The following is a 25,753-nucleotide window of genomic DNA, read 5'->3' as shown; positions in this document are numbered from 1 at the left end:
CTCTGACGTGTCTACCATGTCTAGCAAACACCCACCTTTTATTTTTCATTGTCCTGTAAGATTTCAGTTCATCTGGTTTGGAAATACTTTAAAGGCTCTGCATATCATCCTTGCAGTTGGGATTAGTACCCAAGAAACAGAGCAATACTATCTACTGTCATTGAGTCTTTTCGTTCAAAATAGTATTACTGGCATATGTCAACCTCCCCCAAGTTCCAGGTTTCTGAGTACACATTAAGGGCCCGATTCATGGAATATTTGCCCGGTTCAAAGTGAATTTGCACTGCTGAAAAGTGACCTTGCACTGGCGACACAAACCCTGATTCATAGAATTGTGCAATGTGTGTTTTTGCCGGGCAAAGTCAGCGCGTAGCTCTTTTTGCAGTACAAAATGACTTTGCCTGGACTTTGCACAGCAGAAATACACTTTGCACAGTTGCACAAATTAGGGTTTGTGTCGGCAGTGCAAAGTCCGTTTTCACCAGTGCAAATTCACTTTGAACCAGGCAAATATTCCATGAATCGGGCCCTAATTGTCATATTAGGGCAGTGCTTTCTGCATTTCTTCTCTATTGACATCTCTTGGTGTAACAGACTCTGCAGACTCCCCTCTTGCTCTCCACTAGCCAGCCTCCTCACAGCAGGTGGATGAAGGCTCAGACTCTCCCTCCACATGGGCCTTTTGTTGTGGCTACTGTGCCCTTCCTGCATCAGCTGATCTTTGCCACAGTAGAAAGACTTTTCAGGAATCATCTTCTATTTTCAAATGTCATTTACCACACATGCACTTGGGATTTATAGTAAATGATCAGGTAATGCAGACATGCATGCATGCTTTCACACATTTCCCACATAGCACTGGGCATTCTGGGACTTATTAGCCTATTATTTTGTTAGGCTGTGCATGTACCATCAGTATGTTATTGGCCAACATGGGTCACATGTTTGGGTTGGACTGGTGATGACAGATTATGGCAGTGTTAAGTACAACTGTGTTATGAGTCTCCAGATGGCATGTAGTCAAAAGCACCCATTTCTGTTTTCTCTGTCCTAGTGGGGGAAAAATATTTGTAATTCTACTTTCCACTGGCTTCAGGTGTTTCAGCTCTCATCTTCTTACTCCCAACCCCTCCTATGCTTGCCCCTCACAGGACCGAGAAGGTCCTATCCTCCAATGGGTAACTAGCCAGGGAACACTGCCCGCTTCTGTGGCGAGGGCCTGCTTCCAACGTTCTGCTGCAGTAGCTCTCGCACAGTGTTTCCGGTACTTTTACCACGTCGTTACCTTCTCGAAAGTGCAGGAGTGGGTGGAGAAGGCCACAGTCTTGTCCCAGATGGCACCCCAGAGCTTGAGCCTTTGGGACTTGAGATGGGCATTTAACTGGGATTCCACCTCTTCTGCCTGGACCTCCAGCTGTACATCAAACAATGTTACTTTTCACTGGTGGCTGTCACCACCGGCTCCTTCTCAATCATCTCTGGAATGAGGTGACTCGGCGTGTATTATTGCGTTTTCTAAAATGGCCACCACACCACTTCCTGTCTCACGTATAAATACAAATCTACATACAGAAATTACTGTTACTACAGGGCCACCGGGAAAGCCATAATCTGGCAGAGATAATAAGAACTCTTTGTGGGGTAACAGTAATTACTGCACATTATATTCTCAACAATCCACCTGACTCCTAATGAGGGTCAGTGTTGTAATTTGCATAAAATGCTTCTTCACAGATGTCGAATGTTTTGATTTGTGTTTCAGGTTGGAAGTATGGCTCAGGGTTTGTCACGGCAGACATGATCAAGGAGCACCTGCCCCCTCCTGCAGACGATGTCATTGTTCTGATGTGTGGACCTCCTCCCATGATCCAGTTTGCCTGTCAGAACAACCTAACCAAGTTGGGCTACCCCGAAGACCGAAGATTTGCTTACTAACGCTGATGGTGCCAGGGTGCAGCCTACAAAATGTGACCAATTACGTACAGTGGTTTTATCAGGGACCGCATTGTTTCATATGTACCCATACCTCTGCATTATTATCTGTTTTCTAATGCATCAATTGGTACTGTTACCTCTGGGACATTTTCACTTAGACATCCCGAGCAAAATATTTAGTATCTCACTGTGCACTGTGGTGCATTTTTTTATCTGACAGATTTTCTGATTTTTCTAAAATATTTTAGTTTTTAATAAGCAAAGGTCATCAATATTGTAGTGCAACATTCAACATAATGCTGAATTTAAGTGCTTGGTGATCTAATAACGTTAGCACTAGGGGAGCATAGCCAGGGAATCTGAAAACTATATGGGCATGTCTTTTTATTTACTAGACTGTACGGCCCAACCACAGAGATGCAACGTATACATTTAGAATGTTTCAGCATTGTCCCAAATATTTAGAGGGCAGCTGAGAGCCCTATTGACCATTCCGTTTAAGTATGTACACATTTTTGCATCCTGTTGTGGCATATGGGTTTTTGGTGATTGGGTTCGAAAGGCCTATTTTTATTTAATAGAAGCACATAACCATCTGCCCTGGTGGATGTTAATTCAACCCGCCAGGTGGACAAGTGCGAGTGAAGGTAGATTACAAAAACGAGTCCCACTTTGCCTATGTGGACAGAAATAAAATGGCCGAGCGGCCTGTGTTCCCCGTACCTGTACAGTCTGCCGTGTGAAAATGTCCTCACTGCAAGGAGGGGCGATTTGTGGTGTCTCTCTCCATGGAGAGGCACTCCCATTTTAGACAGCTCAAAGCTAAACAGACTAAAAGGGCCTGAAAGTAGAGGGTTTTTACCCTGGAACCGCCGGCTCGGTAATAGCCACTGGACCCAGCGGCCACTGTCGAATAAAGGCACCCACTGCTGGGATTATGTAATGGGTGGAAGAGACCGTCGGGCAGTTGGGCCTGCCCACGGTTTCAGCAGTGAGTAGCCCCATTTCTACAAAATCTGGCTAGTATGTCTTGCCAAATATACCAACATAAACGAATATATTCCCAAGAACCGTTACCAAGAAGCAACTAGTGTCAACTTCAAATTTCTCGCTAGAAGTTCAGTATGTGCCCAAATGCCCATATTCCAGCAACTCTCTTTAATACTCATACATAGTACTGTACATTAGTGAACAACACATTTGTTTAGATTATGGATGAGGGTGTTTCTTGGGCGCTGGGAAAGAAATGTATTATTGTTTGACATAATGTTGAAAAATGTATTTGGATCTTATTTTGAAAGCTTGTAAAATAAATTCTCATAGCGGGAAACCTTTCTCTGTATTTTCAGAACAGCTTGATGCTAGGTAATAGTCTGTTCATTTTCTAGTAGAGCGCGCCTTCACCTGGCAGGATCTCCTAGGGCTCCAGACTGCCCCAGAATAAAGCAGCTCAACAAAGGACTATTGGGGCTACAGAAAATAAAGTGCTTTTGGGAAAGGTAGATCAACACCAGGCCACCAGACAGATGATATCCAATGGAGAACCCAGTATTGAGATGTAGTACCCGCCACCCAGTCTGGAATACCACAGCCAGAAGTTTGGAACTGCAGCAAAGCATTTGCTTTAGAACATGAGAAACAAGGTGCATACAAAAGTAGTAAGCAAGAATGCCGGAGATTGTAGTGTGTAGCATGTGACAAAAGGATCACCCCAAATTGGGTTTGACACTCCAATGGGAGCCTGAGGGGATTTCAGAATAGCGAAGACTGAATATTACACCTAAAGTAGGAAGTACAGGTATGTTTCATGTCAGTAACTCGTTATGCTCTTTATATCAAACACGTGTAGAAAAGAGTAGGCTGTGTTTAAAAGCAGCCATAGGACCAGAACAGGGACCTTGTTTTATTGACCTTGTGTTCAGGATATCAACTTGTGGATGAAGACCAACTTCTGGTGGGTAAACAGAGTAAAACAGGTAAAACGCAGTCACTTTATTTGCTAATAATCTCTAGTTGGGTGTTCTGGGTTTGCAAGCTTTTGCATGAGCTTTGCTTTGTGGTCAGGCACTCTTTTAGTATAGGTCATACTACTGAATGCACGTCATCTTTTCCTGAGCACAGTACATGTGGAACAGTGCTAAGTCTCCAGTGGTGCAGACCTTGTGATTGTAACAGTGGGAGGAACTTCCTCAGGAGTATGAGGTAGTAAACAAGGACGTCATTTCACCAAAATGCAAGGGGTAGCGGACGTGACATCACGTGACCCTTCACCGGTGATGACATCACAGGAAGTGATGTCATTTGACCCCACCCCGAAGTGACATCACAGGAAGCGATGGAACACAACGTTTCACCCCTTGACAAAACTGGAAGTGGCATCACATAGCACTGTTCCTAAGTACACTATGAAAAATATGGTTACGATATCTCTATAATGTGATATACATTTCATACAAGAATGGTTCACCATATTTATCGTTAATATCAGTGTGTATAGGCCTATATTACCAAATTACTGTGAATGTAAGCAGGCGGCCAAGGCCAAATGATAATGATGTGTTATTATATAGCACTTACGCTAAAGCGCTTTATATAGTACAAATATACATACAATATCACCCAACCTGTGTTGGTACTCATTTATCAACCTCAGAAGGATGAAAGGCTGAGTTCAGATGTTTAAGAACAGACTAAATGAGTGATTCACCCCTGAATTGTGCCTGAAATAAACCTTTAATGAGTCTAGCAATTACTGTATACAATTCCAGAATGACAAATTATTTGTTATTCCTATTCATTCTTATTTAGGGTCACTGCTCATTTGTGGAGCCCCCTGTTTTTTGAAGAGGCCTGATATGATATGATATGATATGGCATTTATAACGTGCCTATACACAAGTGTTTCAAGGCGCGACGACGCAAGGGAGGGGGAACAAAGGGAAGACAGACAATGATCCTACTAGGCCAGGTGTCATTCAGATCGCGCAAGTGCATGGTAAGGGGAAAAGGGAAAAGTGTGAGGGGTAAGGGAGAGGGGGGGAAGTGCAGTATAAGGGATAGTACAATAAATAAGATAAATAAAAAGCGGCTAGCTGGTGGCCAGTGCAAGTTAAGTGCAGACATAGGTGCTGGTAGGGGGACTGTAGGGATACAGAAAACAGTCCCCAGGTGCAGGGGTTACCAGAGAGGCAGTGCAGGTGTGCAACTGGGGAGGCCTGGGCACGAGATCAGAAAGGGTGGCCAGGTATCCAGTTTCAGCCAGGAGTTTAGCAGGGGAGAGGGGAGAGAAAGCAGAAGCAAAGAGGAAGGTTTTGAGGTGCTTCTGGAACCGGAGATGTTCTCCTCAAGTTTCAGGGAGGCAGGAAGGCTGTTCCAGAGGGAGGCCCCAGCCGAAGAGAGAGATCTACCACCAACTCGTTGCTTGGAGAAGCGACTGACCCTGAGGGAGTTGGAGGCGGATGAGTGAAGAGCTCGAGAAGGGAGATATTTAGGAAGAGAGAGTTGAAGGTAATGCGGCCCCAGGCCTTAGAAGGCCTTGTGGACAATGCAGAGGGTTTTGAACTTAATCCTCACAGCCAGTGCAGAGATTTCAGTCCTGAGAGATACGATCCCTGGGCTTGAGGCCAAGGACAAGTGTTGCAGTCCTGTTCTGGATAAGTTGCAGAGGGTGGAAAGTAGAGGAAGGCAGATTTAGAAAGAGGCTGTTACAATATTCCATCCTAGAGAGAACCAGGGCTCTGGAGACAGCGAGCTTCTGGGGGAAGGGGAGGAAAGGAAGAATACCTCTGAGGAGGTGCAGCCGGTAGTGTGACTTCTTAGAGACGTCAGAGATGTGAGGAGAGAAGGAGAGTGTGGAGTCGAAGATGACCCAGAGGTTTTTAGCCTTGCAGGTGGGAGCAGGAAGAGGGCCAAGAGAGGCCGGCAAGAGAGCTGCAGGGAAGGAGGGAGCAGGTGTGCTAATAAGTAGAATTAACTAGCATTAAGGCAGAGGTCATTGGCGACACACCAGTGCTGGATAGCAGACAGACAGTCAGAGATGAGGGAGGGAGAGGAGGAGGCCGAGGGTAGCCTGAAAATGAGCTGGGTATCATCGGCATAGCACTGAAAATTGGGACAGCCTGAACAAGAAAGCCAGCCACTCCAGAAACAAAGAGCCACAAGGTGCTGGCCTCAACCCAGGAGCTTACATTTATAAAAATAATGTTATTTCTTTTCTTTTTAGGGATACCAAGGGAGACCTCGGGGTCGCAGTAGCGACACACAAATTACGTCCCCGATAGTGTTTTTTTTTAAAATGTGAATGGACGTATAGGCCAGATCTGAATTACACTCATGTTTCCTTGCTTTCTGAGCTACCAAGGAGTTTCACCTATCGGCTAAAGTCTTTCAAATTGATACTAAGATGCTCCTCTGTGATAATCAGTGATGTCTGTCTGTCTTGTCATATTTTACATGTGCGCCCTGAGGCGCATGTGCAAGAGGCACGTTACAAAAAAAATTAAATAAAGAATAATAAATGTCATTGCATTATTCACTTAGCTGTGCAAAGTGGATTTAAGGGAAAATGGATGTGCAGGTGAAGGGTTGCAATTTCAATCTTCAAGTTGTACTGTGGTCTGGCTGAAGCGTGAGTTGATCTTCACGGCCACAGTAATCATTTCCTTCACAATCTGGCAATTGCTGATAGAAAGTCTCATCACAAGAAGGATATGGGTTATTAGACCAATTGTTGGCTAACATAATGCCCAACTGTATGTTTCAGTGGCGTGACCACTCTACCACCACCCCCTCCCAGATGTCGGCTCGTTGTGACTTCTGCCATCAAATCCAAGGTAGCCTCGTGCCACACTTCATGCACCGGCTGTCTCCATGGCTTCTTTCGGGACCCCTGTTGGCGGGAAGGGAACGTCATGTGTTATGCCGTGACAGTCATGCGGTTAGTGCCTACCCACTCTTCAGCAGAACTGTGATGAAGTGGAATTTCTGGGCCTTGGAATGATCTAGTGCCTGATCCCAGAGGCGTAGACAGGGTAGGGCCTGAGCGGCCCAGGCCCACCCAGAATCTTTTAATGCCCACTCAGCAGCGCTGTGTGGGCATTTACAGATGTTAATGTCACTGCAGAGGGCCCAACTACATTAGCGTCAGGCCCCACTTCTTAGACAATCCTGGCTACGACTCTGCCTGTTCCACTGGGAGAACCTCGTACAACGTCGGTACAGCCTTCTGTGAAAAATAACAGTGAGTGATACAGTGGTGATCCCCTAGTCTATTCCCATAAGCCATTGGAAATTGGAGCTTTCTAAAAAAGAATACAGCAGAGGTATAAAGACAACATTACCTCCAGGTTACCACCGAGCAAGCTTACTCTTTCATGCAACTTGTGATATTTTTGTGCACGCTTAAATGTCTCCATCCCACTGAACTGGCAAGCAGGGGATCACTGCTAAGCACGTGTGCACTATGCATCACTGAGGAAGCAGGGCCATGCGTGCATGCCATGGCACAGCAGATTCATTTTCTGGGGTGAAAGAATGGGCTGTGGGTAGTTTGCTGAAGTACTGTTGGTGTTGGGTGGGGGCTGCTGTTGAGGTCTTAAGAGTTCATCCCAGTCATGTGCATGGGGCTGCAACATGGGACCACAAAGCTAGGAAATTCTCACATACTGCTCCTGTACAAAGTGTTGTTTTTCCTTGCTCATCAGTGGATGTAATCCGTACCTCCTCCCATGTTTGCCACTGAAACAGTGGACTGATTTTACACACACATACACACACACACACACACACCACCCCACCAGCCCACCCTCCCGAATACCTGCCTCCCTAATAACTGAGCAAGTACTATGAGATCTTGGCCACCAGAGTGATGTGTCTCAAAATGTGCTGAATTCATTCAAAATTGATAACTTCAGTTTAACACAAACAATCCTGGTATCCCGTGCACGCAGAGCAGCTGCTGTGGATGGCATCCAGTTATAATGTCGAAAGAAAAATGGTTGAATGTAAAAATGTCGAAAAAAAGAATGCCGAAAAAAAAATTCGAATGTGTTTTTTTTAAAAAAATGTTTTGGTTTAGCTAGTAAAAATAAACGGGGTGGGGGGACCCCCCCCCCATTAAAAAAATAAAATGAAAAAAAAACACTCGATTTTTTTTTTCTGCATTCTTTTTTTCAACATTTTTGCATTTGACATATTCACTATAAACCACTGTGGATGGTGTGAAATGTCCTCTAGCCACATATCCCACATGCCCCTCCCCAGCCCATCTGGTTTGTTTGGCTACTTCTCCTACCAAGTGTGAAACAGACTGGCATGTGTGTTGTGTACTTGGTTACAGCCACTGAACATAACCTCCTGCAAACCAACTATGGTATTCTCTACTCCATAGCATTTTCACCTTCCTAGTTATCAAACAAACGTGGAATGCTTAGTTACAGCCCCTGATTGCTGTAACTAATTCCCAAGAGTGAGGCTGGAGAAACTGCAGTGAGAGGGACCATGCAGACATAAAAACGTCAGCTGCTGTGTATTGCCAGCATCAGAGATTTTATATGGAGGACCCCCTAGGGCCATTTACCCATCACAGACCTCATCATTCAAAGCCCAGATATTCCCCCAGATGCAACAGCGGAGCCTGAACTGACAACATAAGTAAAACAAAACAAGAGAGAGCGCGTATCCCTGTGAGCACGTTCTGCGGGTTAACCACAGTTTATGACCCAGAGGGAGCTGCAGGGAGATGCAAAAAGCAGTTCGGTGAGAGCGAGTGATTGGCATGCCTGCCAGAGGAGGCCATCGCAGAATCAGGCTGCTGTCATGTCAAGGCCACCCTTTTCCAATGTGGTGGGTCCCCTCACTAGGAACTCAGAGCTGTAGACCAGCACCAAGCAATACAGATATCAGTAGGAACACATGTGCTGGGGAAGGGACACATGATCACCATCCAATCCCAGATGGAATACACTGACAGGGCCCAGGAGACTCAGGTGCGACCATCCTTGTTCAAATCCCTGTTAGAGCCTAGCTTTAAAAGGGGGAAGTGAGAAGCCAACAGCGAGGGAGTTTGGAAACATCAGGGCGAAAGCCAGTGAAAAGAAGGATGAATTTGGAGGAAGGCAAGAACAGGTCAAAGGAAAAAGGGAAGATCAGGGAAAGGATGGAAATGAGGCGGACAACAGCAGACAGGAGGGGGAGATAGAAATAGCAGGGGGAGGATAGAGTTGTAGAAGAAATAGAGGAATTGAAGCAGACGAGGAGAACATTGGAGCAAGGAAAGAGGTTGTCATTAAAGGCTGAGAAAAGGGGGAGACAAAGCAGTCCAGAGAAGTGGGGAACAGATGAGAACAGTAAGGCCAGAGCTAGGGATGAGCTAAGGTACAAAGCTAGTGGAGTGAAAAGCCTTGCTAACATGCACCCAGATATTGGTAGAGTGAAAAGCCTAAAGACCCCAAATGAAGCAGAAAGAAGTCAACAGCAAGTTTTGGGCTACCTGAGAGCCATAATCCAGATTCTGTGGGATGTGTAAGTCTATCAAGAAACATAAGCAAGACTTGCAAGCAGAGGGAAAGAGGGTGGGGAAGAAAGCTAAATATAGGCTATCAGGAGCCACAGTATGGATTATGGTGGGTTTGACAGCCCACTGTCACGACCACAGCCCCTGGCCGGAACTACCTAACCAGATGGGCTGCATCTAGTACCCCCATCAAGGCGTCGGGGGCCTTAACATTCACTCCCAGACTCACTTGGAGTCAGTCCTGGCGCCTTTGGCACCAGGCTCATGTGATAAGGCAGTAATCTGGGCCCATGGGCTATTGCGCAACAACATGGAAGCTTCCACATGGCTCAGTTCTTGAACTGAACCATGCGGTCTAGCATTTTGGGTGTGGCAGGCCCAGAGATACTTGGGATACCTGCAGGCTATATAAGCCACGCCCAGACTCCAGCACACGCTTCGCGTTGCTCTGCCTGTGGCAGTGTGACATTCACCGCGGTCAGCTAGCCTCTTTATCCACACGCCGGCCCTGATCACCTGCGAGAACAAAAGGAGACATCATTAGAGTTTGCTTACCTGCGGGGAGCAGCCTCAGCATTCCGCTCAAGGATCCTGAAGAGACAACATCTCTGTGGATCTCGTCCATCAGAAAGCCGCTACTCTAGAAAGGAAAAGACACAGAAAACCAACTTAGTAAGCGTTTACTTGGACATTCTGAAAACATATCTTACCTGCATTGAGTGGGAGGCCTGGGCCCGAATCCAGAGTACCAGCAAGCGGTCCACTCTTTCCTACTTACCGCTCTTCATCAGCTCGGCACACGCATTCCGGACAGCATTGCTACCTGCAGAAAGACAAAAGGTTAGCACAAAGAAGCACATAGCGCCGCGCTTCACGCTAATTTACCATCTTGTGCACAAACCTGCGCGACATCATAAGAACAGCATCCACACCTACAATATAAGGAAGAGAGAGAAAGGGAACAATTACAAAACAAGAACAGCATCCACACCTACCATTTGAGGAAAGGAGAGAAGGGACAATTACAAAACAAGAACACATTCACAAGACAGACTTACCTGAAGAAACGGAGTCGCTGCTGGCCTGGACCCATAATGTTGCCCCAGTGAAGTAACTAGGCGTCGACAACTAACCCAACGCGCCCCTGCACGCAGAGGCAGGACGGAGAGCGCTCTAAATGAAGAAGCAAGGTGAGAAAAGCGCCAAGGGGGTTCTAGGGTCCGGAAGCGAGGCGGGTCCTGGGCCACCAGAGACAATTAAGCTAAGTTTTACTCCTGTATTTCAGACCTGGTCTTCAGCCACACAAGGGTCAAAGGGGAAAGGTCCAAGAGTGCAGCAGCCCAGACTGGGTGACGCCCCCATGGATACCAGGTGAGCGTTACAGAACGCAAAGCCTACCACTATATAAGCCACCTGGGCGTCATGGAAACCTCTGAGACCGACCAGCTAGCACAGATGTTGGGGCAGTTACACGCGGAAGTGCATGCAGCTCGACAGGAGACCAATGCTTTGTGAAGAGAGTTAATAGTGTCAAAAGAACAGACGGATGAGTTGAGTAGACAGATTCTCCAATCGCAGGCTCGGCCTTCATTTGCCAGGGAACATTTCATCAATGTCTACTCCTTCGACCAGTCCCGTACAGATCACTCTTCCTGGAGCAGTTCCATTAGCTCCACCGGAATCTTTTTCGGGGGACCCTAGAAAATATGCCACTTTCATGAACCAATGTCGGCTCCATTTTCTTTTTCGACCTGGGACCTTCCCTAACGATCAGTCAAGGGTAGCCTTCGTTTTGTCCTATTTGAGCGGCAGTGCTGCAGACTAGTCGGTACCTTTTGTCAGTCAGGATGATCCTCTGTTACGAGACTTTGGAGGTTTTCAACAATAGATGGAAAAGCTCTTTGCCCGTCGTACTCATGGGCAGGCAGTTGATAATGAACTCTTGTCTCTTCGTCAAGGAAACCAGGACTTATTGACCTATATAGCAACCTTTAACAGACTTGTGGTTGAAGCTGGATGGCCGGAGGAGAAAAAGACCACGTTATTCCATCGGGGTCTACGGGGAGAGTTAAAGGACGTACTTGCTCAAGTGGTGGATCCACCGAAAGACTGTGGGGAGTTCATCAATCTTGTGGTTCAACTTGATCACAGGCTGCAAGATTGAAAGGCAGATCAGTTCAGACCTGATGTGTGCCCAATGTTTGTGCGACCTAAAGACCAGACTCCACGTGCAATGGGCAATTCAGTGGAACCTATGCAACTAGGAGGGGTGAGACCACCTTTGACTAAGGCAGAAAGAGATAAAAGAAGGGAACTGCAGCTATGTTTATACTGCGGAAAAGCAGGGCATTTCCTCAGAGTGCCCAGTAAAGCCTCCTAGAAGAACAGTGGGCACCACGGACAAGGAAACCACTAATGAGGAGTCGGACCAGGATCTTGCAGCAAAGATGGGACTATCCCTATGTCCTAAGCCAACCACTGAAACTGTGACCACAGTAGATGGTACAGAAATTGCTTCCGGCCCGGTATCCCAATGCACAACCGTTCTAACTCTTCTGTGTCATGGCGGCCATCGGGAATCGATTGCCTTCAACCTCATCAGGGCACCCTAGTTCCAGTTGATCCTAGGAATGCCGTGGTTGGTTGCACACAATCCGCTTATCGACTGGTGTGCTCGTGAATTGGTGTTTTCAAAGGAGTGTCTCCGCACATGTTATCCCAAAGAGAATAAGGCAACGACTACCAGTCCTTCGCTCCATGGAACCACAGCAATGACCCCGGGAATGGTTGGTACCTTACCGGATGAATATCTGGACTTTCAGGATGTGTTTCAAAAGGAACAAGCTAATACTCTACCGCCACACAGGCCTTATGATTGCCAAATCGATCTTATATCTGGAGCTCAAATCCCTTGTAGCAGAATATAACCACTTACGGAACCTGAAAACCAACATTTAAAAACCTACCTTGAACAGTACCTAGCCAATGGTTTTATTCTCCCCTCAAAATCCCCAGCAGCATCTCCTATATTCTTCGTACCGAAGAAGGAAGGGGATCTGAGGACCTGCATCGACTTTCGTGTGCTAAATCAAATCACCATTAAAAACCGTTACCCCCTACCACTGATCCCGGGATTGCTGGACCAGGTCAAGGATGCCCAAATCTATACCAAGCTAGACCTTAGAGGAGCATACCACCTCATGCGAGTTAAACAAGGAGATGAATGGAAGACTGCGTTTTGCATGAAGTATGGCCTGTGCGAGTACCAGGTAATGCCGTTTGGCCTCTGCAATGCCCCTGCGGCATTCCAGTATTTTATGAATGATGTCCTAAGAGAACTAATTGACGTCTGTGCCCTGGTCTATATTGACGATATTCTGGTATACTCGGCCTCGAAACAAGACCATGTGAAACATGTCCGCTCAGTTCTTGCGAAACTACGCCAACATCATCTTTATGCCAAGCTCGAGAAATGTTAATTTCATGTCACTGAGGTGGAGTTTCTCTGCTTCATTCTTACCCCAAAAGGAATCCGAACGATGCACATAAGGTTGTTGCTATCCTAAACTGGCCAGCTCCAAACTCATTCAAGGGAATCCAGAGCATGTTGGGCTTTGCCAATTTTTACCGCCGATTAATTCCACGATTTTCTCAAATAGTACATCCGATCACGTCTTTATTGAAAAAAGGCAACACGAAATTCCAGTGGACAGAAGAGGCAGAAAAGGCCTTCCAGGAACTTAAGGTGAGATTCACCTCTGCCCCGATTTTACGACACCCTCGACCGGATCTACCTTACGTGGTGGAAACAGACGCCTCTAATATGGCAATGGGCGCAGTTCTTTCGCAAAGAGATCCATTAACCGGCCAGTTGCACCCAGTAGCCTTCTGGTCCCGTAAGTTCTCGCCACCAGAACTTAATTACGCAATCACCGATAAGGAGCTCCTGGCTATCAAATCGGCTTTCAAGGCTTGGCGGCACTATCTTCTTGGTGCCAGGCATACTATCACAGTGATAACAGACCACCAGAATCTGCAATATCTAAAGACTGCTAGGGCCCAATCTTCACGACAGTTACGCTGGGCCCTTTTTTCGCAGAATATGATTATGTCATCACCTTTCGGCCAGGAGTCAAGAATAGAAAAGCAGATGCCCTTTCCTGCATGGGTACGGATGAACTGGTATATACGAACCCCGATCCTGTGGCTATCATTCCAAGTGATAAAGTCCTAGGCATTACAACCACTATGACTCAGGAAGAATTACGGCAAGAGATCCAAAGCAAGATGACTTCCGAGTTGTTACAGGAATGGCAAGCGCGAGGAGAACCCTACATAATCAAGGATCAATTACCATACCTCGGAAACCGTTTGTTTGTTCCAAAAAAGGAACTTCAGGTCCAAATAATTTCGGGATATCACAACGCTTTACTGGAAGGCCACCCTGGAATTGCAAAAACCTTAGCCAAAATAAAATGAAGTTATTGGTGGCCCACATGGCGTAAGGATGTCATTCAATTTGTCACTTCGTGTGGGGTCTGTGCTCAAAACAAATCATCTAAGCAGAAACCAGTTTGGCTCCTCAAACCATTAGAAATTCCACCCGCACCCTGGCATACCTTGTCTCTTGATTTTATCACCGATTTACCATCCAGTCAGGGATACAATACCATTCTCGTGGTCGTAAACTTGTTCTCTAAGATGGCCCACTTTCTACCATTTAAGGGTCTCCCAAATGCATCCAGTCTGGCGAAGATTTTTCTTGAACACATCACACGCCTTCATGGGTTTCCATCTGTACTGATCTCTGACCGAGGCACCCAATTTGTGTCCAACTTCTGGAAGAAATGCTGTTCCATGGCCAAGATAGACATTAGACTATCTACTAGCCATCACCCCCAAACTGATGGTCAAACAGAGAGAACGAACCAGACGCTTGAACAGTACCTACACTGCATGTTACACCAAGTCAAAGGAAGCTGGAATGACTTGTTATGGGTAGCTGAGTATGCATATAATAACTCCCTGCAAAGCAGTACAGGTCAGACGCCATTCTTCACGATTTATGGCCGACACCCACGCACTTCTGAACTAGACATCCCATTGACACTGGAAATGCCGGCCATTGAAACCTTGCACACAAATATTTCTCAGGCCTTTAAAAGTGCTGTCAAACATCTACAACAAGCCAAGGATCGCCAGAAGAAATACGGGGATCAACATCGTGAGAGAGCCCCTAACTACCAGGTGGGGGATGAAGTTTGGCTAGCTTTGAAACATGTGCCTATTAAAGGAACGCAGACGTTTCGCCCACGGTATTTGGGACCTTTCACCGTCAAGGCGATCATAAACCCAGCCGCAGTAAAATTAGCCTTGCCAGGTAACATGCATATTCATCCAGTATTCCACTTGTCTCTCTTAAAACAAGTACATCCAGGAACATGTATAACCATTCCCCCAGAACCAGTAATGGTTAATAAGGAACCAGAGTTTGAAGTAAAGAACATTCTGGACTCAAAGTATGTCAGACAGAAACTATACTATTTAGTGGACAGGAAGGGGTACGGCCCACAGGACATGGGAACCCCATGATTACATCCACGCTCCACGCCTGATTCAGCGTTTTCATTGGGATTTCCAGCCAAACCTGGACCAGAGGCAAGAACCACCTTGAGAGGGGCCTTGGGGGGGAGTGCTGTCACGACCACAGCCCCAGGCCGGAACTACCTAACCAGATGGGCTGCATCTAGTACCCCCATCAAGGCCTCAGAGGCCTTAACATTCGCTCCCAGACTCACTTGGAGTCAGTCCTGGCGCCTTTGGCACCAGGCTCATGTGATAAGGCAGTAATCTGGGCCCATAGGGCATTGGGCAACAACATGGAAGCTTCCACATGGCTCAGTTCTTGAACTGAACCATGCGGTATAGCATTTTGGGTGTGGCAGGCCCAGAGAACACACTTGTGTATAGGCGCGTTACAAATGCCATATCATATCACATCATATCATACCTGGTATACCTGAAGGCTATATAAGCCATGCCCAGACTCCTGCACACGCTTCGCGTTGCTCTGCCAGTGGCAGCGTGACGTTCACCGCGGTCAGCTAGCATCTTTATCCACACTCCAGCCCTGATCACCTGCGAGAACAAAAGGAGAAATCATTAGAGTTTGCTTACCTCCGGGGAGCAGCCTCAGCATTCCGCTCCAGGATCCTGAACAGACAACATCTCTGCGGATCTCGTCCATCAGAAAGCAGCTACTCTAGAAAGGAAAAGACAGAGAAAACCAACTTAGTAAGCGTTTACTTGGACATTCTGAAAACATATCTTACCTGCATTGAGTGGAAGGCCCGGGCCCGAATCCAGAGTACCAGCAAGCGGTCCACTCTTTTCTACTTACCGCTCTTCATCAGCTCGGCACACGCATTCCGGACAGCATTGCTACCTGCAGAAAGACAAAAGGTTAGCACAAAGAAGCACATAGCTCTGCGCTTCGCGCTAACTTACCATCTTGTGCACAAACCTGCACAACATCATAAGAACAGCATCCACGCCTACAATATAAGGAAGAGAGAGAAAGGGAACAATTACAAAACAAGAACAGCATCCACACCTACCATTTGAGGAAAGGAGAGAAGGGACAATTACAAAACAAGAACGCATTCACAAGACAGATTTACCTGAAGAAACGGAGTCGCAGCTGGTCTGGACTAGTAATGTTGCCCCAGTGAAGTAACTAGGCGGCGACAACTAACCCAACACACCCCTGCTCGGAGAGGTAGGACGGAGAGCGCTCCAAATCAAGAAGCAAGGTGAGAAAAACGCCAAGGGGGTTTAGGGTCCGGAAGGGAGGTGGGTCCTGGGCCACCAGAGACAATTAAGCTAAGTTTTACTCCTGTATTTCAGACCTGGTCTTCAGCCACACGAGGGTCAAAGGGGAAAGGTCCAAGAGTGCAGCAGTCCAGACTGGGTGATGCCCCTGTGGATACCAGGTGAGCGTTACACCCACCAAAGAAAATAACTAAAACTTGTTTGTGAGTAATCTGTGTTTAGGGGGCTAATTGAGGATTGGGCCTACAAGGGCTCACTTGAATCTGAGCCAGGATGACTTATTTAACATTTGAATCAGAGCAATCTGAAATATGAGGACTCAATGAAGACCAGAGCCTGCAGGGCCATAGGAGGACTCGCTGAAGACCAAAGCCTGAAGGGTCACAGGAGGACTCGCTGAAGACCAGCCCCTAAAGGGTCATAGGAGGACTCGCTGAAGACCAGCGCCTGAAGGGCCATAGGAGGACTCGCTGAAGACCAAAGCCTGAAGGGTCACAGGAAGACTCACTGAAGACCAGCCCCTAAAGGGTCACAGGAGGACTCGCTGAAGACCAGCCCCTAAAGGGTCATAGGAGGACTCGCTGAAGACCAGCACCTGAAGGGCCATAGGAGGACTCGCTGAAGACCAGCCCCTAAAGGGTCATAGGAGGACTCGCTGAAGACCAGCCCCTGAAGGGCCATAGGAGGACTCGCTGAAGACCAGCCCCTGAAGGGTCACAGGAAGACTCACTGAAGACCAGCCCCTAAAGGGTCATAAGAGGACTCGCTGAAGACCAGCACCTGAAGGGCCATAGGAGGACTCGCTGAAGATCAGCACCTGAAGGGCCATAGGAGGACTCGCTGAAGACCAGAGCCTGAAGGGTCACAGGAAGACTCACTGAAGACCAGCCCCTGAAGGGTCATAGGAGGACTCGCTGAAGATCAGCACCTGAAGGGCCATAGGAGGACTCGCTGAAGACCAGCGCCTGAAGGGCCATAGGAGGACTCGCTGAAGACCAGCCCCTGAAGGGCCATAGGAGGACTCGCTGAAGATCAGCACCTGAAGGGCCATAGGAGGACTCGCTGAAGACCAGAGCCTGAAGGGTCACAGGAAGACTCACTGAAGACCAGCCCCTGAAGGGTCATAGGAGGACTCGCTGAAGATCAGCACCTGAAGGGCCATAGGAGGACTCGCTGAAGACCAGCGCCTGAAGGGCCATAGGAGGACTCGCTGAAGACCAGCCCCTGAAGGGCCATAGGAGGACTCGCTGAAGACCAGCGCCTGAAGGGCCATAGGAGGACTCGCTGAAGACCAGCGCCTGAAGGGCCATACAAGGACTCGCTAAAGACCAGAGCCTGAAGGGCCATAGGAGGACCCACTGAAGACTAGCCCCTAAGGGGTCATAGGAGTACTCGCAGAAGACCAGAGCCTAAAGGGCTATAGGAGGACTCGCTGAAGACCAGCACCTGAAGGGCCATAGGAGGACTTGCTGAAGACCAGCACCTGAAGGGCCATAGGAGGACTTGCTGAAGACCAGCACCTGAAGGGCCATAGGAGGACTTGCTGAAGACCAGCACCTGAAGGGCCATAGGAGGACTTGCTGAAGACCAGCACCTGAAGGGCCATAGGAGGACTCGCTGAAGACCAGCGCCTGAAGGGCCCAGTTAGAAACGGAACCAGGAGATCTCACTGGCAACTCAAGCCCAGACGATTGTTCTTGTGCTTTTCTTTATAACGTGCTTAATATACCTGAGATCAGTTTCTAAGCACGAGACTGAGATTAGAACCTGTGTTGCTTTGCATTGTATTGCTTCCAAGACAAACGCATGGCCTCTGAGCTATCCTAGCTTCTTGAAATGCTGGAGTCGGTGGTGGTGTTGTAATGACCCAATCTCGCAGCAATTCCCAAACCTAGAAAATTGCTTCCCAAACCTAGAAAATGTCTCTTGGTCAGGAGGCCAAACTGACTGCAGCCTGGAAATCTACCTGCCACAGACTGGGAAGAAATCAACTGTCACCTAGAAGCTAAGTGGCCACAACCTAGTTGTGCCCTGGTTCGGAAGAAACCTCTGCAGAAAGGTTCCAGATCTCAGAATCCGAAAAGGAAGTGTGAGTAACTAAGTCTTTCAGAGTTGCTGCACCCTGACCACACATTGTTATAACCTCATAACCAAGAGCTTTGGTCTTACTGTAGACTAGGATTGGTTGCGTTGAACATTGCTCCCACCTAGTTCTCGCTAGATCTTGCACTATTGCACAGAGAATTATCTGTGTTTCATCACACCCTTGCTCCAAACAAACCCTGTGTTTGAAATGAATGCATCATTTTTGTGACAACCTACTTGGGTGTCACATCATGTGCTGATCCCATGAGCTGTGACAATGCAATCGCTTGCTCCCAACCAAATCTGGTATGTTATTCTCTCTAGTAATCAATGACAATAAATGCCAGGTGTGTCTTGGAATGTGGATTCTCTCCTGCCTAGTAAGAAGATTCAGTTACAGCCCCTGTATGTAATCTCCGGCCTCCGTTCAGCTGTGGTATATTTTTCCCTAGTAATTACTGAAAATAAATGTTGTGTGTGTGTGTGTGTGTGTGTGTGTATGCCACTGGGGTTCTCCCCTCCCTTGTCACATAAACATTGCATGCATTGCACACTCTGTTACACTCGTTAACCAACACTGAAAGTGATTTCCTGCCTCCAGTCCACTTCAGAGTGTTGTTCTCCCTCGTAGTCACTGGCATGAAATGCTATGTGTGTATATGTCATGCAAGGTGGTCACTGGGGCTCCCGCCTAACTAAAAAGAAACGCTCAGTTCAAGCCGCCACTGAATGGTAATATTCTGCATGCCTTGTCCGAACTCTGGGATTTTCAAAAACGATCACTTTTCTACCTGTCACTCAACAAATCCCTATTTCAGTTTTAGACCCCTTCCTCTAATCCCCAATGTCGCTCGAATTAAAAGTGGCTCCCTACCTACACTAGCTAAACTGCCATCAACCTCCTGTCTCTGGCAATACAAAAATAAATTAATAAAGAACCCCAGCCACGTGTGCCTCATAAAGCATGCGAGGGAAGCCTCACTAGAACCACATTGCAGAGAAGTTCTGGAATGTTCGGCATGATCAATTTGCGTAAATTCCAATGTTTGTACGTTAACCCAAATATCTTCACCCAGGACTACTGAGCACATGTAAAAGCCTTACTCATGGACATAAAACATCATTAAAGAAAATCTGTAGCTACCGTAACATCATACACTGAATATAATGTATTTTTCCTACTTGTCCCAGTTGTTTATATGAAGTGCAATCCAACAATTAATTTCACACTGACTTAAAGAGATTGTAAAGAAAACCCCAATAAATATCTAATTATTTTAGATTCATTTTTCTAGCCGATTTTCTTGGGTATCGTTTAGTGCATTCCAACACTGAAGTGTGATTTTGCCATTTGGGTTACTGACGAAAAGTGGCTTTCCAAGCTGGACCTATTTGTTTTTGTTAAAATGTCCGCTTTGGGCTCAGCTATTCTCTTTCACTGGGCTAGTTGTTCTGCCTACATTTCGACATTCCATAGAATATGTATAAAAAGGCGCCAAATAAAGAGCAACATCTTGTAAAATTGCTGAGTTTTCCCATAAAGAGGCAGGGAAAAGAAACTTAGCACATTTTAAGTACCACCAGTGGTCGAAGTGAGCGGGAATGGTCGGGAGTGGTATTCCTCTACTTTTATTTTTTATTGTTAACAGCTCCACTACTTTTTGTAACCATTTTCACCATTCCAGAACTGTTCTTTGTGAAGTTAAAGCACACTTCTCCATTGTACCACTGGATATCAGTTACAGCTAAACTAAAATCTGTTTCAACTCAATTGGCTGCCCACCAGCATAACTGCACCCTTCCTAATCTGTCCCCCACTGGAGTCACAGTTCCACTAGTTTTTTGGTACACTTCTATCACTGAGTAGCACAGGGTCCTTTGGGTCAGCATTGAGGGAGGTATGGGGGGTTAGAAGCTGCTGAGGCGACTTGGGGCTAGTCACCACATGCTTGACAGATATCTGGGACCCCTGAATTGGGGTATTCCTGCGAGTCTGGCGAAGGAGGAGTCTGTTCCAGAGATGGCATTTGCACATCGCACAAGACATCCGTTACACGCACCATGTCCCCAGCCTTCTGTGTTGGGGAACAGGAAGTGCCCACATTGATGAAGCGGGGTATTGTGCTGTGCTCCTGAAGACCAAGCTAGAGTTTAAGATTGGAGGGCAAGGGTTGGATTACCTGTCTCTACCCGAGTGGAGGTTGCTGTCCGTGACCCCCGCAGCTGTGTCCTGAGTTGCCTCTGTAAGTGAAAGGATAATGTTAGTATGCAGGGTGGCACATATGCCGACCACTTTTATTTCTGACCCAAAGCTTGAACCTAAGGCTGACAAGCAGCTGTTTGCAAGTTCAAAACCTTCTTTTGCCATATTAATAAATAAATTGGTTGTGGATGCTTGCCTGTTCAAATTCTACCTTCCATAAGGCATCGGCTCTGTGTGTATGTGTAGTGTTGCTGTGCATGTTAATTGCGTTGCTGCTGAGGTCTGCAGAACTTGGAAACCTTGTTTGTGGGAGGTTCTTTCTTTCTTTCAATGTCCCCTCACCCTCCAACGATATCACCCAATATTGCTTCTAGTGGACTGCCCTCAAGGGATCCAGGCGTATGTTGTAAAAGGCGAACTGAACTTCAAAGGTGGAAAACCTCGTTGTATTGCTTTTTCCTTCCCGGCATTGCGAGCTGACAAGGGGCTCTTGCCGTGGATATCTCACTTCCTGGAGGAGGCGGAGCTGACTCAAGGCACGTGACAAGCCACGTGACCCACCTGCCCATCTTAAAGCTGGGCCATCCGCCCGAGAGGCGAGCGTATGTTGTAAAAGGCGAACTGAACTTCAAAGGTGGAAAACCTCGTTTTATTGCTTTTTCCTTCCCGGCATTGCGAGCTGACAAGGGGCTCTTGCCGTGGATATCTCGCTTCCTGGAGGAGGCGGAGCTGACTCAAGGCACGTGACAAGCCACGTGACCCACCTGCCCATCTTAAAGCTGGCCCATCCGCCCGAGAGGCGAGCGTATGTTGTAAAAGGCGAACTGAACTTCAAAGGTGGAAAACCTCGTTTTATTGCTTTTTCCTTCCCGGCATTGCGAGCTGACAAGGGGCTCTTGCCGTGGATATCTCGCTTCCTGGAGGAGGCGGAGCTGACTCAAGGCACGTGACAAGCCACGTGACCCACCTGCCCATCTTAAAGCTGGGCCATCCACCCTCGCGGCGTTAAGCCCGACAGGAGACAAGCCCACCGGCTGTTGTGCGGCTGTTCGGCGCGCTGGAGGCCGCCTCATAAAGGTAAACGGAGTCCGGTAGAGTCTGAGGAGTCCGTGGATTCCGGGACTCCCTTCTTGGTTTCCCTTCGGCCTCCCCTGCTCCCCGCACATATTGTTTGCTGCAGAGGCTACAATGCGAACAAACGCTACAACGGCCCAGGCGAAAGGCAAGTCTATGAGCGCTGCTATAAAGACTCGAGCCCAAAGGAAGCGTGCGCGTGAGTCTGCCTGCAACGACTCTGAACGCTCATGGCTCTCGGCGGAATCCTCGGAGGTGCCTCGCACACCTGTCCCGGTCCCTGCTGCTGCTGAATGCGTACAGTTCACGAATGAAGCGGAGCGTTCGATGCAGTCAGCCGCGAACTTGACCCCCACACACAACAACGATGAAACTACAGTAAGTGTTTGTGTGTCTGCTATCTCGCAAGTAAATTCAGACTTTCCTATTCATGTCGGGCACACGAGAGGGTCCGTTGAGGGTGGGTGTCCGGAGTCCGTGGTCGAGCCATCTGTAACACAGTACATTATTGACACTGTTATCGTCCAGCCTAGTCCATCCCAAATGGACACCCTCCATGACTCCCCATCCTGCTCCCCGTGTCAAAGTAAATGTGATGAGCCATCTGATAAGCGTGACAGCCCATATGAAGCACAGAAAATCCCGATAGCGATGTCTAACTCGGCTTCAACAAGTGGCTCTGCTGTACTTCCAACTTGTGCCGCACCACATGACAGTAGTACAACGCAACATGTCTGTGGCATTGCGCAATTGCCTTCCTGTTGGCCTATTGGTGTAACGTCTGATGTTCAGGTTCTTCAAAAGAGCCCAGGTGTATGTGATGCAGTTTGTGCTCTAATGCAAAAAGAAACAAGTAGCAGATCTCCGCGTATAAGATTCTACAGTGCACACGAAAAGCTGCTACTGTCGCCCGCGACGTCACTGAACACAATGCCCGAAGTTGGGCCCTCTGACACAGCGTTCACATTCGATGAAGTGGATAAACCAGTTCAAAATCTAGAGTCAGAATCTTCTTCTCGTGGTTCCTTTGCAAATGCTGAGTGGGAGAGGTTGTCGGTTCTGCAAGAAAAAGACGCTAACAACCGAAGAAATTCCTTGGAAGTTGTGAATAAGTTTTTAATGGACCTCAAGCATTTGAATAAAAGCAGATCGAACAACTCGGCATTAAAAAACTCTATGCCGGGCGCTACAGCCCTTGTGGGGGCGTCCACTATTTCTGTGGCCGGGGCGCACCCATCTGCACTGCGGGATAAAAGTCCTCCGCAGAGCTTTTCTATGGCCAAGGTGAATCAAAGAAGAAACAGACGCTCGAGTTTCTCTCCGAGCATTCAATGCTCACAGAAGAAACTTGCTACAGCAAAAAGAGCTGACCCCATTACACCGCAAAATGGTACAGCGTCGAATTCGTACCAACGTATGGATGGACCTTCAACCGTGGGCTCTCATTCTGACGCTACGTCAGATTCATTTTCATCGGATTCATCATTAATGGAGCGTCCTTTTCCAAAAATCAGACGTCTTCCGTTGAGTAAAAGGCGATCTACAGGCCTCTCAACGGATAGCACTGGCAATGAACGCCCTTTACCAAGCATGCAAGAGCTTCAGACGCTTATTATGTCATCAACTACAATTGCTCTGGCTCCATTTTTGAAAATGTATGAACACATAAACGACAACATGAAAGATCTAACCGCTTTAATTTTTGGCATGAATACGAAGATTGTTGAACTGGAGAACTCTCAGACGATTCTAATGAACACATCTCTGTATACTGATAAACAGGTGGAACTGGCGTTAGGTGCATTAATAGACAGTAACAAAAACGCTTTTCTAGATAGAAAATTATTGGCTGAAGTGGCAAAACAGGCTTTATACCTTTTCCAACAAAAAATCGATAAGCCTGGCTATATTGGAATTCCTGAAGATAGAGGAGTACTGATCTCTCGAACTCCAAACAACCCTGTAGCTTGTTCATCTGTTCGGATTCCACTAGCCACATGTGCCCAGATTGCAGAGGCCACTGCTATTGAATCGAAGAGAAGTCTAGATAAGTTGGCCTGTAATGAAAAAGTGACTGTAGAAGTTGGTCAGGATCAATACTCGTTGTTGCCGGCTCCATGCCCTTTAGGTCCACAAACGGCTGAGTTTGCCCCCTCCGCCATTGATCCAATTCCACCCTTATCGACCAAGTTTCAGGCCATTATTGTGGAAACTCAAGCTGCAGCGAATTTGGTTCTTCAGGACCCCCAATTGGCTGCCTCTTCTAATCAAAATCTTGTTCCTGATCCCACTAAAGAGGTGTCCAATGCTGTACAAAAACATGGAAATGACGCTGCTGCTGCAGTCTTTGACATTTTCAAGCATCCCACGAGTGGCCCCGTTATAGGTCTGAAAGCTGGAATCTGTAGAGGCAACGAAGCCAAAAAATCAAAAAACTTGCCAATGAAAAAAAGGAACCGAGGTAATGATTCCAGGAAATTTCTGCGTAACATAAAAACGGTGAATGTAACTGTTAATAAAACAATTTTAAAAGGGATAAAGGATGCACCGGAACCTCTGTTAAATGCTTCTTCTAGCGACCTGGATACGGCCGCTGAACCAACAAGCAATTTATGTGACATATCTGAGGACTTGCTAAACATGTCTGTATATGAAGATGCAGTAGCCGAGGACGTGGAGGGGGCTGCTGAGCTTGACACTCTACCGGCTAGCCCACTTGATGTATCCAAGCAGACTGGCAACACAGCCGGTCCTTTGAGTGCAGCCTGTCCTCAAATGATTAACCAGCTTGACACTGGATCAAATCCGACTGGCCATAATTCCACTCATCCACAAGTGCCAGCCTCGAAGACTACCAGATTTGTATCCCTATGCGAAATAACTGGGCCATCTACTACTTCCACAGATGACACGGACAACTGGTCGAAACCCTTCATGACGCTAGAGGAGAAACGTCGCAAGACGTGTGACCTATTTAACAACGGCCAATTCAAGACGGAAGATCCAGAGGCACAAGCTCCCTCTTCCCCTTGTATCAACCTGCCATCTTCGGTAGTCGCCAAGAACGACTCATTAGGCTCTAACTCCAGGGGTATTCTGCCTAAGTCGCTGCAACCTAAGGCCATTGGGGTTTCGCAAAGAAATCTATCACTGAAAAAGCAAACAACAAATGAACCCCTTAAGAGCAAACATTGGACGAATGAGCCTTCTCACCACCAAGTACTTTTAGAACGTATCGACTCTGCTGATGACTTGATAATGAATCGGCATAATGTTTTACGGCTTTGTCATCTGGTACCGAGCCTGCGGGCAATAGAATCTGGCGACTTAAAAATTGTAGAATTTCTTGAGGAAAGTAAAAATGATGCAGTTATTCTACATGTTCAGTCTAAACTGATAGCTGATACACTGCTCCAAGCTGGACCGGTCCTAATGCCCCTGGGCTTTGATATTTCCTTAGCCCCAATACGGATCCCAGAAGAAGCACTGAATAAAGCTGCAAACTCGTTGGAGGTTGGAAGAGATTACAAAAACCCTTCAGCTCGTTCATGTGAGAGGGTTACTGCAGCTTCTCATTTAAGATCTTTCCCCCCGGCACAGAAGACCAGTAAGCCCATGAACGAGACATCTAGCCAAAATAACATCAAGATTACAATCACAGGAGCTAGTGAAGCACATCACACCGAAGATCTGCTAGGGTCTGATACGCTGCCAAGGGTGCAAGGGAATGAGTGGGCTTGGGTTGCTGAAACTTTAAACAATATCATGCCATGCTAACGCCAGGTCCCCAAGCACCCTAATAGCGACAAAACCCTTACTTTGGGCTCCTGGAACACAAGGGGCTTTAGTCATCTGTTTAATACCACCTGGGCTGATGATTTGGACCTTATTTGTCTACAGGAGACATGGCTACGTGAAAAACCCATTTTGGAAGGTTTCGAAATTGCCTATACACCAGCCCTCAAACAGACTAGGGGGAGACCGATGTCAGGCCTTCTGGTAGCCGTCAGGATTAATTCAGGTCTTCGGATCCTGAACTCAATTGACATTTCTCCATATATTCAAGTGACCACCGTCGGGGTGGGAAGCATGGCTGCTGGCGCAACAACCAA

General features: G+C 47.2%; 1 protein-coding gene across 1 annotated transcript in view; it reads left to right on the top strand.

The window, feature by feature from the left end:
• Positions 1-4,558, top strand: part of CYB5R2 (cytochrome b5 reductase 2) — a 208,378-nt gene extending 203,820 nt beyond the window's left edge. The window contains exon 9 of the mRNA XM_069623601.1: positions 1,763-4,558. Coding sequence (XP_069479702.1) covers positions 1,763-1,935 — 173 coding nt within the window. The 3' untranslated portion in view covers positions 1,936-4,558. The remainder of the gene's footprint in view (positions 1-1,762) is intronic.
• The last annotated feature ends 21,195 nt before the right edge of the window (positions 4,559-25,753 follow it).

The sequence above is a fragment of the Ambystoma mexicanum genome, chromosome 11, assembly GCF_040938575.1.
Source record: "Ambystoma mexicanum isolate Mex_15411 chromosome 11, UKY_AmexF1_1, whole genome shotgun sequence".
Lineage (NCBI taxonomy): Eukaryota > Metazoa > Chordata > Amphibia > Caudata > Ambystomatidae > Ambystoma > Ambystoma mexicanum.
Note: the sequence above shows the minus strand (reverse complement) of the source record. Positions and strands in the feature narration are given on the sequence as shown.